Below are 14,179 nucleotides of genomic sequence, written 5' to 3' on the forward strand. Positions count from 1 at the left end.
TTTGGTGGTGGGAGTGGAAAATAACATAAACAAGGTTCTTGCCATCGGTAAGCTTTTATTAGAGTAGGCAGAGACAGAACTTAAACACGTGACAAAGTAATGGCAGATAAAGACACAGGACAAAAGGAGGCCTGGGACCCAAGTAAAAAGGGGCACCTTCAACTTAGATGGATACAAAGTAGGGGGAGGGCGATAAGCAGTTCCCTAGGGCACCGGAGAGGAAGTGGACACTTGGCACAGTCTGTCCCATCACTTACCCTGTTGCTATCCTCCGCTACCAGCTGCTCAGTGAACCATGGCAAGGTGTCAAATCAGGGTGGTCTCCTCCCAACGGTCTGCACCTCTACCCACCATGTTTCCAGCTTTTAATTCACAATGCTCAGGGAATGAAGGGCAAAGGTGCCAACTCCTAGGGAACTTATTTATTTTTCTGTGTTTTTGGTTTTATTGAGACCAGGGTCTCACTATGTAGTTCTGGCTGTCCTAGAACTCGCTGTGTGAGTCAGAATGGACTCAAACTCACAAAAATCCACCTGCCTCTGCTTCCTGAGTGCTGGGGCTAAAGGGGAGCGCCACTACACCCAGCTTTACCTTTTTTGTGTGTCTGTACACATGGGTGCAGTACTCTCAGAGGCCAGGGGAGGGTGCTGGACTCCCCAAATGCTGGAGTCACAGGTGCTGGGAACAGAACTAAAGTCCTCTGCAAGAGCAGCAAGTGCTCTGAACCGCTGAGCCAGCCCTGCAGCCCGCGGGTAAAGTGTTTTAACACAGCCTCCCTGCTACACAAATTCCTACTGCTGCAAATAAAATATGCATGCTTGGGGAGGACTTTAGAAGGATCCTGGGCAGGAAAGGGCTCATGGGGGCAGCTTTCTGTGGGTACATGTTTTTGAGGGTTGGGAGTACAGAGGGCACTGGGCAAGTGGAGTAGGTCCAAGCCAAGTGGAAGAGTCACATGCACACTGGCAAACACAGCCCGGGGACTTTGCCCTTCCCAGTGCTGCAGCACCATGAAATATTCAGGCTTCTGGATACTGCTCATCCTTATTGTCCCCCTCAGCAAGAATACGTCTTCCTTTTCATCATTTATAGTTGTCCCCTTCCCTCCCCTCAGAGGCAGGCAAGGCAGGGGAAAGTGGACCTGAAGCTAGAGAAGTCTTTCTGGTCCTGCGGGTAGGAGGCACAGTCCAAACCCCATCTCACACAGCTATGGCCTCTGAAAGAGGATAGAGTCTGAATGGCCTTAGGAGCCAGAGGAGACACATCTGGGATTAGGATGGGGTCATTTTGCTTCCCATGGATGAAGAAGCTTCAAGAGAAGAATGATGTTCCTGAAGGACTCTAGAGAAAAAGAGTCTGGACTGACCATAAAACTTGCCACTTATTCACATATGTATGCATGCATATGTGTGTGTGTGTGTGTATGCTCTTTCTGTGTATGCATCTGTATGTATATATGTTATCTATGTATGTGTATAGTATGTGTGTATGCTCTTTCTGTGTATGCATGTGTATGTATATATGTTATCTATGTATGTGTGTAGAATGTGTGTATATGTATGTTATCTATATACGTATGTGTGTGTATATGTATGTTATCTATGTATGTATGTACACATGCGTGTATGTATATATGTATGTATAGTGTATATGTATGTATGTGTGTATGTATTTGAGACTGGGTGTTCCTACGTGACTCTGGCTGTCTTAAAACTTACTATGCAGACCAGACTGGCCTCAAACTCACAAGAGATCTGCCTCCCTCTGCTTTCCAAGTGACAGAACTAAAGGTGTGAACCATTATGCCTGGCTATCTATTTAATTTTTTTGAGACACCATCTTACTCTCTTACCCAGACTAGTCTTGAAATCACTATGCAGCCCTGTGGTTGTTCTGAACTTAATGTCAATCCTCCTGCCTCAGCCTCCCAAGGGTTTCACCAGGTCCAGCCTAAAGCTACCACTTCTCAAGCTCTCACTGAGCCTTTACTTAGCAGATTGTATGCACCAGCACCTTAAATCCACAAGACAAATCTCTGCTTTATGATCCCCATTTTGGCTAGGGAAACCGATACTCACAGAGGTTAAGTAACTCCCCCAAGGCAATCAGACAGACAGTCCAGTACCAGGTTGAATACTCACAGGTCTATTCTCCTTGATAACCTCCCTAGAGGTGAGAAGGCTTAGAAAGGGGAAAGTCTTGGTCCTTCTATCTGTTGTTCCTGCCAGCTTGGAGTATTCTGTCAAGCCAGCTTCTGCTCTGTCCCCTCAAGATCCCTCTCCTTCTCCATGTCCCAGTAGACCACCTCCCACTTATGATTCCCCAGTACTTTATCTGTTCACTAAATAAAACTTATAATGGGGAGACAAAGGCAAGAGATCTTGAGGAAGGAAAAGAGGGAAAGGGATAGGCTCAGGGACCTAAGACAGACCCAGAAAGAATGAAGAGAATAGAGACACAAGGAGATGGAGATGGGAGGGAAGCACAGGGTGGAGAAGGAAGCAGGAAGAGGGTGCGCTATGACAGCCGGAAGGATAGAGGTGGGTGACTCCCAACCTGGACTGATAGAGGATCTCATCCAGAAGTCCCATCCCCACCCCTTCTGACTCCACCCACCCTCTCCCCATTATTTCCTTCCCCTCCCCCAACATCTTCTGTAGAACAATTCTAATTAGACTAAGTGACTAAGAGGTGGTTTCAGCCTGAACAGCCAATTAGGTCAGGAATAAGGAGAAATAGCTCCCCCAAGTCTTTCACCCCAACCTACCCGCCTTATCTGCCATTTACCCAGAAGGAATGGTCTCATCCCAAGACTCCACGCTGTCATTCAAGTTCCCTCATTTATGCTCCTTCTTTCAGTGCCCAGGAGCAACACTACCTGCCCCCCACCCCTGCTCCCAAGCCCACGCTCAGTCTTCTAACCCAACCCCTCTTTCTCAGGACCCGAATCCTCTCAGTCTTCCTGGCAAATGGATACAAAGCAAGGGTAGGGGTCTCTCCGAAAGGCCATCTTCCAAAATCTTTTTTTCCTCCTGACGTTTCTCTTCTCATTCTCTTCCCACACCTTCTCTCTTCTTCCTCTGGCACTTATTTCTAACATCCATGGACCAGGCCTCCCAGTTGCTATGGAGACGCAGTGTGCAGCTGGATGGTGTGTGTGTGCGAGGAGCTGTATGCACTTTGCAGGAGGGGAGGGTGGCTCTGTGGGAAATGCATCAGTGTGTAGGAAACATTCTTCAAGGGGAAATTAGACAGGGATCCAGGTCATCTCCCTGAAGTGTGACTGTACTAGGGGGACACTCTGGAGGGCCTAAACCTTTAAACAATAGATATTCTCCTCTGGGAACACTGTCCCCCAGGTCAGATACTCAAGTCTATCTATCTAGTCTAGGCATTGGACAGGCTGACTCTGGAGGGACCAAAGCTGCCCCTGTAGCCTAAGGAGAAGACCAGGAAAAGATTAGCAGTGGACCAAGCTCAACTGATCTAGCGTTAACTCCCCCTAGAATTGGGGGAGGCAGTTGTATAACAGCTGAGCAGATGGGCTGACTGAAAAAAAAAACAAAAAACAAGTTCCCCAATACCATTCCAGTGAATGGCAGAGGAGGGTGTCAGCAAGCTGGACACTGGGGACACTGTTCTCTTCTATTCATTTCCCCTGTATTTAGAGAGGTCTTCATGAAGCTTAGCATCTTCCTGGAATTCATGAGGAAGGTGACCTCCCACCTCAGACCCTTTGCAAGCAGCAGCTCCTAGCACCTGAATGTTCTCCCTAAGGGGCGGAGTTTGGAATTTCTCAACCACCACCACCACAACAAAGCTTCCAGGCTACACTGAATAAAGCAGGCCCTACCCCTATGCCACCTCCAGCGGTCTTTCTTCCTGTCCCCGCTGCTTCCTTCCCAGCACTTAAGCACAATCTATAATTATCTCATTTGTTTGTTTGTTTGTTTGTTTGTCGTCTGTCTTCTCAGTTGGAATGGAAGCTCCAGAGGAGAGAGTAAGGATGTTGCCAGTAAGCACCTGGCGCCCAGCCTTCCACAGGCTATAAAATAAAAGCAGACAAAGACTTCACTGACCCTTATGATCACTCTGTTACCAGCCCCATTTTATAGATGAAGAAACTGAGGCCGTCACCTGCCCCAAGCCAGGTCACCTGGAGTTGTACAGGCAACTTTCTGCTACTATGATGTTCACAAGTGACAGAAAGACTATCTTAACCAACCTGAAATAAACCAGGTTCCTCTTCCTGTCTTTCTGCCTGTGTGACTTTACTCCCAGCCCAGACATCCCCAGAGAAAGTTGGGGTATGGAAGGAAGGAATCCAGAACCCATGAAAATGTAAATCTGACCTTTTCTCTCAGAGGCGAGGACTCCTTCTATGGCCCTCTCCTCCCCCCAGCTCTGAGATGGAGGAGCAGGTCCTTCTAGTCCTGGCTTGTATTTCTGCTCCACCGCTCTTGATTTTCCAGACCACCCTATCTACTCCACCCCAGGCACTCACATACAGGACTTGCTGTGCCTGCACTGCACAGGCCCAACCCTCCCATCCCCACCCCTGCCCCTGTGAGCTTTCAGTCATTATTTTACCAACCGTTCAAGAAAGCCTTCTTGCCTCTGGAGGAGGCAACCCCTTTGGTTCTTGAGCCAGAATTTCAGGCTCAAGTCTCGGCTGAACACAAGATGTGTTCATTGTTTACCTGTCTTTACTTTTCACAGAGATCATGTGTCATTCTTGGGGTGTCCCAGTATCTAGAGTTTTGTTTTGTTTTTTTTTTTTTTTTGAGCTGGGGGCCGAACCCAGGGCTTTGCGCTTTCTAGGTAAGCGCTCTACCACTGAGCTAAATCCCCAGCCCCGGTGTCCCAGTATCTAGTTCTTGACTGGTAAGAGGGAGAGGCTCAGGAAATGTTTGTAGAATTAGTAAGTGAACCAGGGTCAGGATTCGGGTACCCAGCTGGCCACACCCCATCTTCTTCAACTTCCTTGACCTTTCCTTGGCATGCTCCCCCCTTGGTCTTAACTACCTTCCACACTGCCTCCTCATCGTGGAGGAACCATAACCACGGCCACTGGTAGAGGGGAGGGCTTATGAGTCTGTAGCTGGGGTACAGGGGGGTTGACTGGCTTGCAGACTCGGCCAGGGAGCTGACCTAATCCTGTGGACTCAAGGCTGCCAAGAACTTTGCCTCCCTCATCTCCATTCCCACTCCTACCAATGTGCCACATTTCGGAGTGCATGATCCAGCTGTGTCTTCATGACATCCTCTCTTACTTCCCCCATCCATTCTCACCTTTCAACATACAGCTAGCTACAGGTCATTTCAAAAGTACCAGAGACTTGGAGTGAGACTCTAGACCCCATCATGCTGTGCCTGTAGGAATGGATGAAGGGGAACCAGAGACCAAGGCCCTCCCCCAACCCCCGGCCCCCGCCAGCGTCCCCGTCCCCTAGTCAATCCGGGTTTACACCGTGGCTCATCCAGGATTAGTCCCTGTGCTCAACTAATCCCGGTGGCTGGGTGGACCCAGAGTCCGAGGCCCTGAAAGCGCAGGCCCCGCAGGGAGCGCGTAGGCGGAGCGGAAACGAGCCGGGATAGGCGAGGAGGCGCGTCCGCGAAGGCGGGGCTGGGAACAGGCCGATCCTGTATCAGTTCCTCGACCTCTCTCCAGCCAGTTTAGCTGGGAGCTGGACAGAGGAGGCCAGGCCGCTCCAGTATTACGGAAAGGGGAGGAGAACGCAGTCGGAGCCCAGGACAGAGACCTTGTCTGTCCCCTTCCCCAAAATCAACTTCCAACCCTCGTTCTTGAGCGTGGGAGGAAGCGCCAGACACACAGATGCTTCCCGCCCCTCACCCCCCCATCCAGTTCCGCAATCCCTACTCATTGCCAAAGGAGCGGGAAGTGATACACCAGGGAACGACACAAGGGCCCCAGCTCCCACCCTCAAATCCCTGTAGGGTTTCCCCACTGAAGAAGGTAATAGAGCACCGTCCTCCCAGAGAGGCCCTCCGTCCCTGACCTACACCTGAGCTCAGGGCGGATGGGGTGCACAGAGAGCAGATAGATGTCACTTTGAGGTGCACGAACCAGGTGTTTTACTCGCTTGAATTCCCCCCCCCCCGCCTACAACCCCTGAGGGCGTCATTGATCCCAGTGTGGGTCTCTCTCACTCGTCCCCCTAGCTCAAGGCATCTACCCAAGAATAGCTCTATTCTCCCACGGCTATTCACCCGAGGGACTGGAAGAAGCGGAGTGGGGTCCGGTTTTCACACTTTTATTGTAAAGCTCGGGAATAATTACACGGGTCTTTCATTGACAGCTCAGCAAACAAACCGGAAACGAACCGAACCGGAGGGGGTAGGGGCGGTGCCTGCGCATGCTCGCGGCGAGGGGAGGGAGGTCAGAGAAAGAGAAAGACAGAAAAGACAGAAATCATTACAAATCAACGGGATTGTGCTCGCAGCGCCGGGGGTGGGGATGGTGTGGGGGCGGGGCCCTTCCCGGGAGGAGCGAGGCGGTGGGAAGTGGCACGAACCCAGAGAAACACGACCCCGAAGTGGGCAACTGACGCGCCCAAACCCCCCCTCCCCAACCCTCCCACCCGACACACGAGAGAGACACGGCCCCCCTCCCCACTCAGATAACCCGAGGAGACACAGTCTCCCCTCCCCATGGGCAGACATACCCGCCCTGGAATCCCCTTCGGCGAGACGCCCCCCCCTCCCAGAGAAGTCTCACAAGGAGATACTCCCCTAAGAGACTTTCTCTTGGTCAACACAAGCCCTCCCAACACCGGAGACAGCCCCCACCCAGGGAAGAAATGGCTCCAGGGGGCCGCGCTCTGGAGAGAGTGGTATCCTAGAGCCCCTAGGAGAAAAGACAATTCAGAGATGCTCGGCCTCATTCCTAGTGCTGCAGGGCAGACACTCCCATCTGAGAGATGGAGGTCAGAGACTTCTCTTCCAGGGAGCTTCAGAGACAGCTCTTGCCTGGAAAGAGAGCCGGCCCAAGACTGACTTGTCTTAGGTACTCCCAGGAACCCTGGGAGGCAAACAGGCTCCCCAGAGAGCCTGGGTAGGGAAGGGAGACATGTTCCCGTGGCCCCCGGTGGGAAACCATGTCCCCAGAGACTCCCAAGGGGAGATATAAGGAGTAGGGAGCCCCCAGGTTCAGGATGCCTAGAAACAGCTCCCCTCCTGATGTGAGAGATGCTTCTTCGGGGACCCTAGGAAATGTGTCCCCACATACCCTTCCCCTACTAACAGACATGCTCTGAAGTAGAGAGATGGGGACCAACTTGGTCCCCTCTAGGAAGACACTGACTGGGTCAGGCTGGGTTTGAGGGGGGTCTCCTCTGGCCAAATGTCGCCTATTGGTACATAAAACTGTACGCGACACAAGGCATTGGGGAGGGATCTCACAGACCTAGGACCAACAAAGCTAGTCTCTAGTGCTGTCACCCACCCCCTGCCCACCTTTGGTTTCACCTCTTGAGTGCCCAGGTGGTGACAGACTCAGTACCCTTACCCCAACCAGGGGGTCAGGGCCCTGCCTTGCCTGTGGAAGGACTTCTGCTCTGTGCTTCTGAGCCCTCCCAGCCATCTAGGCTACCCCCTTCCTTCTGGCTTCTCCATTGTGCAAAATGTTCCTCTGCCCTCCCGCTCAGTGCTCAGGAGTCTCCAAGGCCAGGTCAGGGTACCCAAGCTACCAGGGGCTTCGAGTGGGAGTCCTACTGACCCCAGGGACGCCTCTTGGCTGGATTCCCCTCCCCACTGAGCAGACGGGCCTCATACAATCTTTTTGTCCTGATCCTAACCTTTAGGACCCAGGACAGCCCCCCCAGGCCACTGCCCCACTAGCCGGGCACCTCAATGCTACCAGCTCTGCCACTATTGCACCTGCCCCATTTGTGCAGGGGAAAGGGATTGTGTCTTTAACAAGCCCCTGGCCCACTTTCTGGGCCTCCCCCAGGGATGGGAGCCTTTGGCCAACCCCTAGACCTGGCTGTTGTCACCTTAGCCACCCTACCCCACTGCCCTCCATAGAAGGGCTGTAGATGCCAGGGCCACCACCCTAACAGTGCATTCCAGCACTGTTACCCCAAACACAAGTGGGGGGAAAGGAGGAGGCAGATAATAGGGTGATTCTACAGTCCCTGGCTTTTCTGGGGATGGGAGTGGGGTCTCTGGGGTTACAGGAGTCAAGACTCCAGCAGCACAGCTCCCAAAGGCACCAGACAACCCAGCAGCCTGTCCACCCCTTCCACAATGGGCCACCGTCCCCAAGCTTAGACTAAGTCAAGTGGGAACCATACCTGAGTCTCCAGCCTCCCAGCCTAGGCCCTTGGAGAGCTGGAGAGGTAGGGGCCAAGGCAGTGGGGGCTTCTGGAAGGAAGAGAGGCTATGAGATGGCCACAGTGGGAGACGGGGGGCTCTGCAGGATACCCCTCACACCTTGGCCCCCCGAGGTGAAGAAACACCCCCACCTCATCATGGCTGACTGGGCTTCTCTGCCCCCTAACCTCCCCACCCCCTCCCCCTGGGACCCCTGACCCTGGTAAAAGGGAAGCCCAACTGGAAGAAGGGGCCTGGAGCCCAGGGTGCCCTGAGGCAGCCCTTCCCACCCCCTGAGATCAAGGCAATGGTGGTTTTACAGGCTGACGGGTCAGTCATGGCAGGGGCTGGGGGTTGGAGGGCAGGGGGGAGGCAAGGTCCCCCATATAGGAGGCAGCAGCCAGCCACCTCCTGAGCAAACTTTCCTGCTCCCAACTCACCCAACCAGGCCAGAGGCACAGTCATCCCATCCCTGTCCAGCTGCACCCCCCACAGCCTCAGGGCCCCTCTTGTGATGCTCATCTGGGTGTGGGAGGCCAGTCTGAGCGGGGATCCCCCCCCCAGGGCACAGCGCAACAGTTCCAAAAAAATAGAGATTTGTATTTTTAAAAAAAAAAATTAAATAAAAGCCCAGCTCTGCTGATAGGCGAATGTTACCCCCGTCCCCACCCCCACCCACCCTTTGTTTCCTTGGCCTGCACCCCATCCTTCCACAGCCCCAGGGGTATTTACAACATGGAACAATAGAGGCCTGGGGGGGCACTGCGGCAGGGAGGAGGGGCACAGGGCAGGCCCCCCCAGAGGGGCCCCCCCAAGACAACACAACATCAACAAGAAAAGTTGCAAATCAGGCAGAAGTGGGGGACATCATTCCAAGGTCCTTATATACAGACACCGCAAGACCAGCAGGGAAGGGGGTGCCCAGGTGGGATCAGGCATGAGCCTATGACAGGCAGGTGGGCCAGCCCAGGAGCAGTACTGGAAGAGGCCTTCACAGCACTCTCACCCAAATCCCCACCCCCACCTTTGGTAACAACAGCCCTTCAGAGAGCCCCGGTGGTGGAAAGTTTCCTTTGAGCATTCCCGGGGAGTAAGTCCCCAGGTTTACCCAGCTGCAAGGCTACACTGCCCTGGTCAGCCATACAGGAAACAATGATTTAAAGTGTGCTGCCCACTCTTGACTCCACCGTCTGCCCAAAGCAAGGGGGTGCTCCCCAGAAGTAGATGGAAGGGAGCCCAGTCATTGCAGAGGAGCCCTCAAGGGCATCCACTGGGTGGAGCCCCATAGTGGGGGGAAGAAGGGGCTCCTCGGGGCTAAGGGGTAGGAATGGGGGAAAGGACTTGGACCCTGCATGGGGGCAAGGGCCAACGTGGTCTTGAAGCCAGTACTCCCACAGATCGGGCCCTGGCCACAGAGTCCACGCTGGAGGGAAGGAGTGGGGCCCTGGAATAGACCCAGTTGGGAGCTGGCCGGCGACTGGGGGAGGGGTGGCCGCCGGCCAGAAGGGGGCTCACAGGTAGATCTCACGCTTGGCGGCGGTCTGGGCAGATGCCGGTGTGGCTGTGGGTGGGAAGTCCGAGGTCTGGGTCAAGGGAATTTCCTCCAAGGTGGCCGAGTCCTTGCAGGAGTCATGGCTACTGTGGGAGAAGGCACTGTAGGAGGGCAGGAGGCGCACGGGGGCCGTTTTGGTGTTCCGGTCTTCCGGGGGGCTGGGGCTTCCGGCGCCCGCAGGCTCCTGCCCTCCTCGGTCCTGGTAAGGCACGAAGGTGGAGAGTTTGAGGGCGCTGCTCTTGGTCCGGCGGCTGGGAGACGACTGGCCAGGCATCCAGCATGTGTCAGAGTGACCAAACTCGCTGCACTCCCGGGTACATGTGCCCGTCATGGCGACGTCGGGCAAAGGGCGGAGGTCTGCAGGAGAGCAAGAGCAGCCATTAGGTATAGCAACCTCAAAAAGCTCAGCTCCGTGGCCTCTCATTATCATACACATTCTACTTCTGAACTGAAGTGCGGTTGCTCCTGCCCAACGAGCTCAGAAGCACACACCCCTCAGGCAAGCACAGCGTTCCTTAGCCACCTGTGGCCCGCTGTCACTATTCTGCTCTAGGTCAGTCCTCCCACCCGCCTTAAGCAGGTGCTATTCTTTCAGCCTCACCTACTCTCCAGCACTCTTCTCTCACACCACACACACCAAATCTGCCTTCAGACAGGTGCACAAACAGCTCATCTGCAAAGCCTCACCTGTCTCCAGACAGGTTCAGTCATGGAATTCCACTTTCAGACAGGATTAAGGAAACCCCGTTGTAATTTAGAGCCTCACCCCACACACACATACAGAGTCATGGTTATACAAATCTACTCCATCAGACACCTCTATCCCCAGACAAAGACTGCACATACCTTCCAAGTCCCCTCAAGTCTTACATGCCCCCAGCTTCCTTAGAACCCCGCCCCACCCTAGCAGAGCAATGTTTTACTTTAAAGCCAAGGGGAGAAGGGGAGGAGACGAGCTTCTATGTGGGTTGTTCACACTTAAGCACACTCAAACGCACACGCACACACACACAGCAAGCATACACATGCAGCCCCTGCCCACCTCACACCAGCCCCTCACCAGCCACCACCCTGGCCTTGCCCCCAGCTCCCTGCCCAGAACACCCACGGGAACAGGAGTTGGCCGCCTGACATCAGCAGTAGCCAGTGTGGTTGCTGGGCAGCGAGAGTCTCCATGGGAACGGCTGGGCCGTGAGCACTTCCTGTCACAGCTGCCCCTGTGCCACCCTCACTCAGGGACAGCACCAGGCGGTGACCCCCCTCAGGGACATGACTGAGAAGCTCTGCCTGGGGCAGGGGCTCCCCCAGCAACACCCACCCTAGCTTGGCCTCCTGCCAGTGTAAGGTGAGGAGGGGATCCTCTTGTTGTTAACCCTCAAAGTGCCAAAGCTCTGTAGTTCAGGGTTGGGGCTCCCAGTATGGCACAGAGCACTGGGTGGGCGGGGCTGGGTGCTGGGGCGAGTCCCATAGACCCCAGACCCCAGAGCAGCTCCCACCTACCTGGCACTCTGCCTCAGGGCCTGCTCCGGCCAGCCGGCTCTGCGCGGGCACAAAAAGGACGAGACTGGTATGAGGTCACGCATGGAGTGGCAGGAGAGGGGGCAGAGGGTGCTCTGGGCCCAGGGCCTGGGAGGTTAGACAGAGCCCTATGACTCAGGGTGAAGCCTGGGACTCCTTATCTTGTGAGAGGAGGGAGACTTTGGACTGAGAGAGGTCTGAGACCCAAGGACAGCTCTAAGTCAGTCTTTCTATCCCAAGGGCTGGATTATTTAGATTCCCCTCCACAGGCTGCCACGGCTGCCTTCTCACACACACACATGTGCAGCACCGGCACACTCACAATATGCCTCACCATCCGATCCCACACTCAGCTCTCCTCCAGCTCCTCCCTTCAAACCCCCCTAGACAGGCCCACCCTCCCAGATTTCCTCCCCTGGCTCTTCCTTAAGCAAACCTTCTTCCGCTCTCCTTCTGGGGAAAGGGGAGAGTTTATCCTTCCCTAGTTCCTCAGAGCATCTGGGTGCTATTGTGAGAACATCATGCTCTCATCTCAAATCCTCTCACTTATTTGGGGACCACCATCCCCCTTCCAGCTTCCTCGCCATTATCTGAACCTCCTGGTCACCATTCCCAGGATCCCTGTGGCCAGGAAGGCAGTGTAAGGCGTTGCTGAACCCAAAGGCCCTGGAGTCAGACTTAGATATAAATCCATTACAGGTTTATCACTTTCCAGATGTGTAACTTTGGGCAAGTTGCAAAAACCCCCACCCTTCCCCAAGACTGTCTCCCCAACCGACCTGTGATGAGTATCACAGAGTTCTCAGGTGAGGAGTAAATGAGTAGACATATCTTAAAGTATGGCGCCTACTGCAGTACATAGAGACAGAGCTCAAGACACGGAGGATCGTTTGAAAGCATCAACACCCTCTTGGACTTTGCTCATTCCTGGGCTGCCTCAGCCTGCTGACGCTCCTCACCGTTCTCAGGGTGTTCCATTTCACCTATGCTGCCGTCAGGGGTGGTGCGCTCATAGTGGTCCTCCGGGAGGGCCAGGGGACCAAGTCGGGGGCCTGAGGATGACTTGCTAGATGGCGTTTCAGACTCTTCCAGGCCACTGTCATAATAACTGTGCTGTGATGGATCCTGCAGCTCCTGGGCCTGACTGGTGGCCGAGAAGGTGACACGGCGGTGAGGTAACTGTGGGGGGAGAGAGAGTGTTACTCCTGGCTGGCTAGCCTCCTCCATGGGGCCCAGCACCACACTAGTCCCGAAGCCCAATAAGACCCTCCCCAGCCTCAGCGGCAGCCGAGAAGAGACCCAGCCCCTTAGTATAGCGCAGGCCCCAGAAAGCACAACCTCTAGCAGAGATGCCTCATGATTTGAGGCTAGCTCCCAGTACAGCCAAGTCCAGACACATAGGTCCCACTGTTATCACAGTCCCCAGACGGCCATCCCAACTCTAACCCAGCACTACGTCATTCCAGCACGGCCCTTCCAGCCCTATCCCAGCTTCCCAATACAGGCCTGGCCTCCCTTGCCATTCCGAACAGAAGAAGCACCAGTAAAAGAGTAGAGCCCAAGAGAAGAACAGCATACTGTCAGCCAACTCCAAATGCCAGCCTGGCCTCTAAACACAGCACAGGCCTCAAGCTTCTCAAACAGCTTCCTGAAAGCAGAGGACTCCTAATTCCCCCACAGCTCCTCTGGCAGAAGGATCTACGTGAAGCTTCTGGGCGTGAGTGCCTCACCTGTGTCACCTCTCTGAAACTTGCCACTGCTTCCATCCAGAAGGTACCAACCTCTTGCATCCTGTTCCTCAGACCAAGGCTGTAGTGCTGAGGCCTCAAAGAGCCCCATCCTACTGAGACCTCAGCCCCCCTACAAATCCCTTCACAGAGGTCTGGGTTTGGGAGCAGATGGGGAGAGGACAGGGAGCCTGGTAAGAAGTCAGAGCTGTGGTGTCGGAGGACATAATTGGAACCTCTCAATGCTCCGTGTCAGGAAAGGGGCTTTGGAGGGCAAGACTCTGCCTGGTAGAACATGCGGCACCCATCAAGGATTGGGAAGGCTCTTCTCCGTGGAGACCCCTCTAGGAAATGAAAAGATCTAGGGAGGACCTCCTGCTTGGTGGAATCAGAGGAGTGTGGACTGGGTGCTGGCATTAGGAGAACAGAATAGTGACAGGCTGTTTCCTGGTAGTCAGCCCTGTTTGCCTGCCACGGGTTAATGATCAGACCAGGAACCTGGCAACCTCAGCCTGGCACTTGGCATAGCCATCAAGCCACCCATCTGGGACCTCCACTGGTTTTCCTGCCAACCAGAAATTAGGAGTTGGGGAGGGTACAGATTCTGGGCCCCTGGAGGCCAGAAGAGTAACGAGGCCCAGGTCCTGTTGATGAGGCAACAGACTAATCATCCAGGATAGGAACGCCTTGTCTCAGCTTTGTGGCCCTTTCATAAGAGGTCAAGGAAATACCCAAAAGAGAGGATCTCAAGTTTGTAAGCCCACACTCTCACTCCCCAAACCCCCTATTAATATCTGGGGTTTGGGGTCAGGGTTGTGGTATCTATCAGGTCAAGGAGCTGCACAGTCGTAGGAAGGTAGCCCACTGTACCTCCTAACATTTTTAAGAACTTATTCAATCCCAAACGAGGAACAAGGTCTCTAAAGCTGACCTGTACCTTTGAGGCTAGCAGCTTCTACAGGAGCAAGGTCCACCTGATATTGGGATATGTGGGCTCAAGGATGGTCCTCAAAGGCACAGAGCAACCTTCTCTGAAGAACCTGGTAAT

General features: G+C 54.2%; 1 protein-coding gene across 6 annotated transcripts in view; it reads right to left on the bottom strand.

Moving 5' to 3' along the window:
• Positions 1-38: 38 nt before the first annotated feature.
• Pcdh1 (protocadherin 1) overlaps positions 39-14,179 on the bottom strand; it is a 32,284-nt gene continuing 18,143 nt past the window's right edge. For 3 of the 6 annotated variants that reach the window (XM_087592863.1, XM_087592864.1, XM_087592865.1), the window contains exons 4-5: positions 12,364-12,583; positions 6,260-10,243 (exon numbers count right to left, since the gene is read on the bottom strand). In XM_087592863.1, the coding sequence (XP_087448989.1) occupies positions 9,846-10,243; positions 12,364-12,583 (618 nt within the window). In that variant the 3' untranslated portion in view covers positions 6,260-9,845. 6 annotated transcript variants of the gene reach the window in all.

Source organism: Rattus norvegicus, chromosome 18, assembly GCF_021556685.1.
Source record: "Rattus norvegicus strain SHRSP/BbbUtx chromosome 18, alternate assembly SHRSP_T2T, whole genome shotgun sequence".
Classification (NCBI taxonomy): Eukaryota; Metazoa; Chordata; class Mammalia; order Rodentia; family Muridae; genus Rattus; species Rattus norvegicus.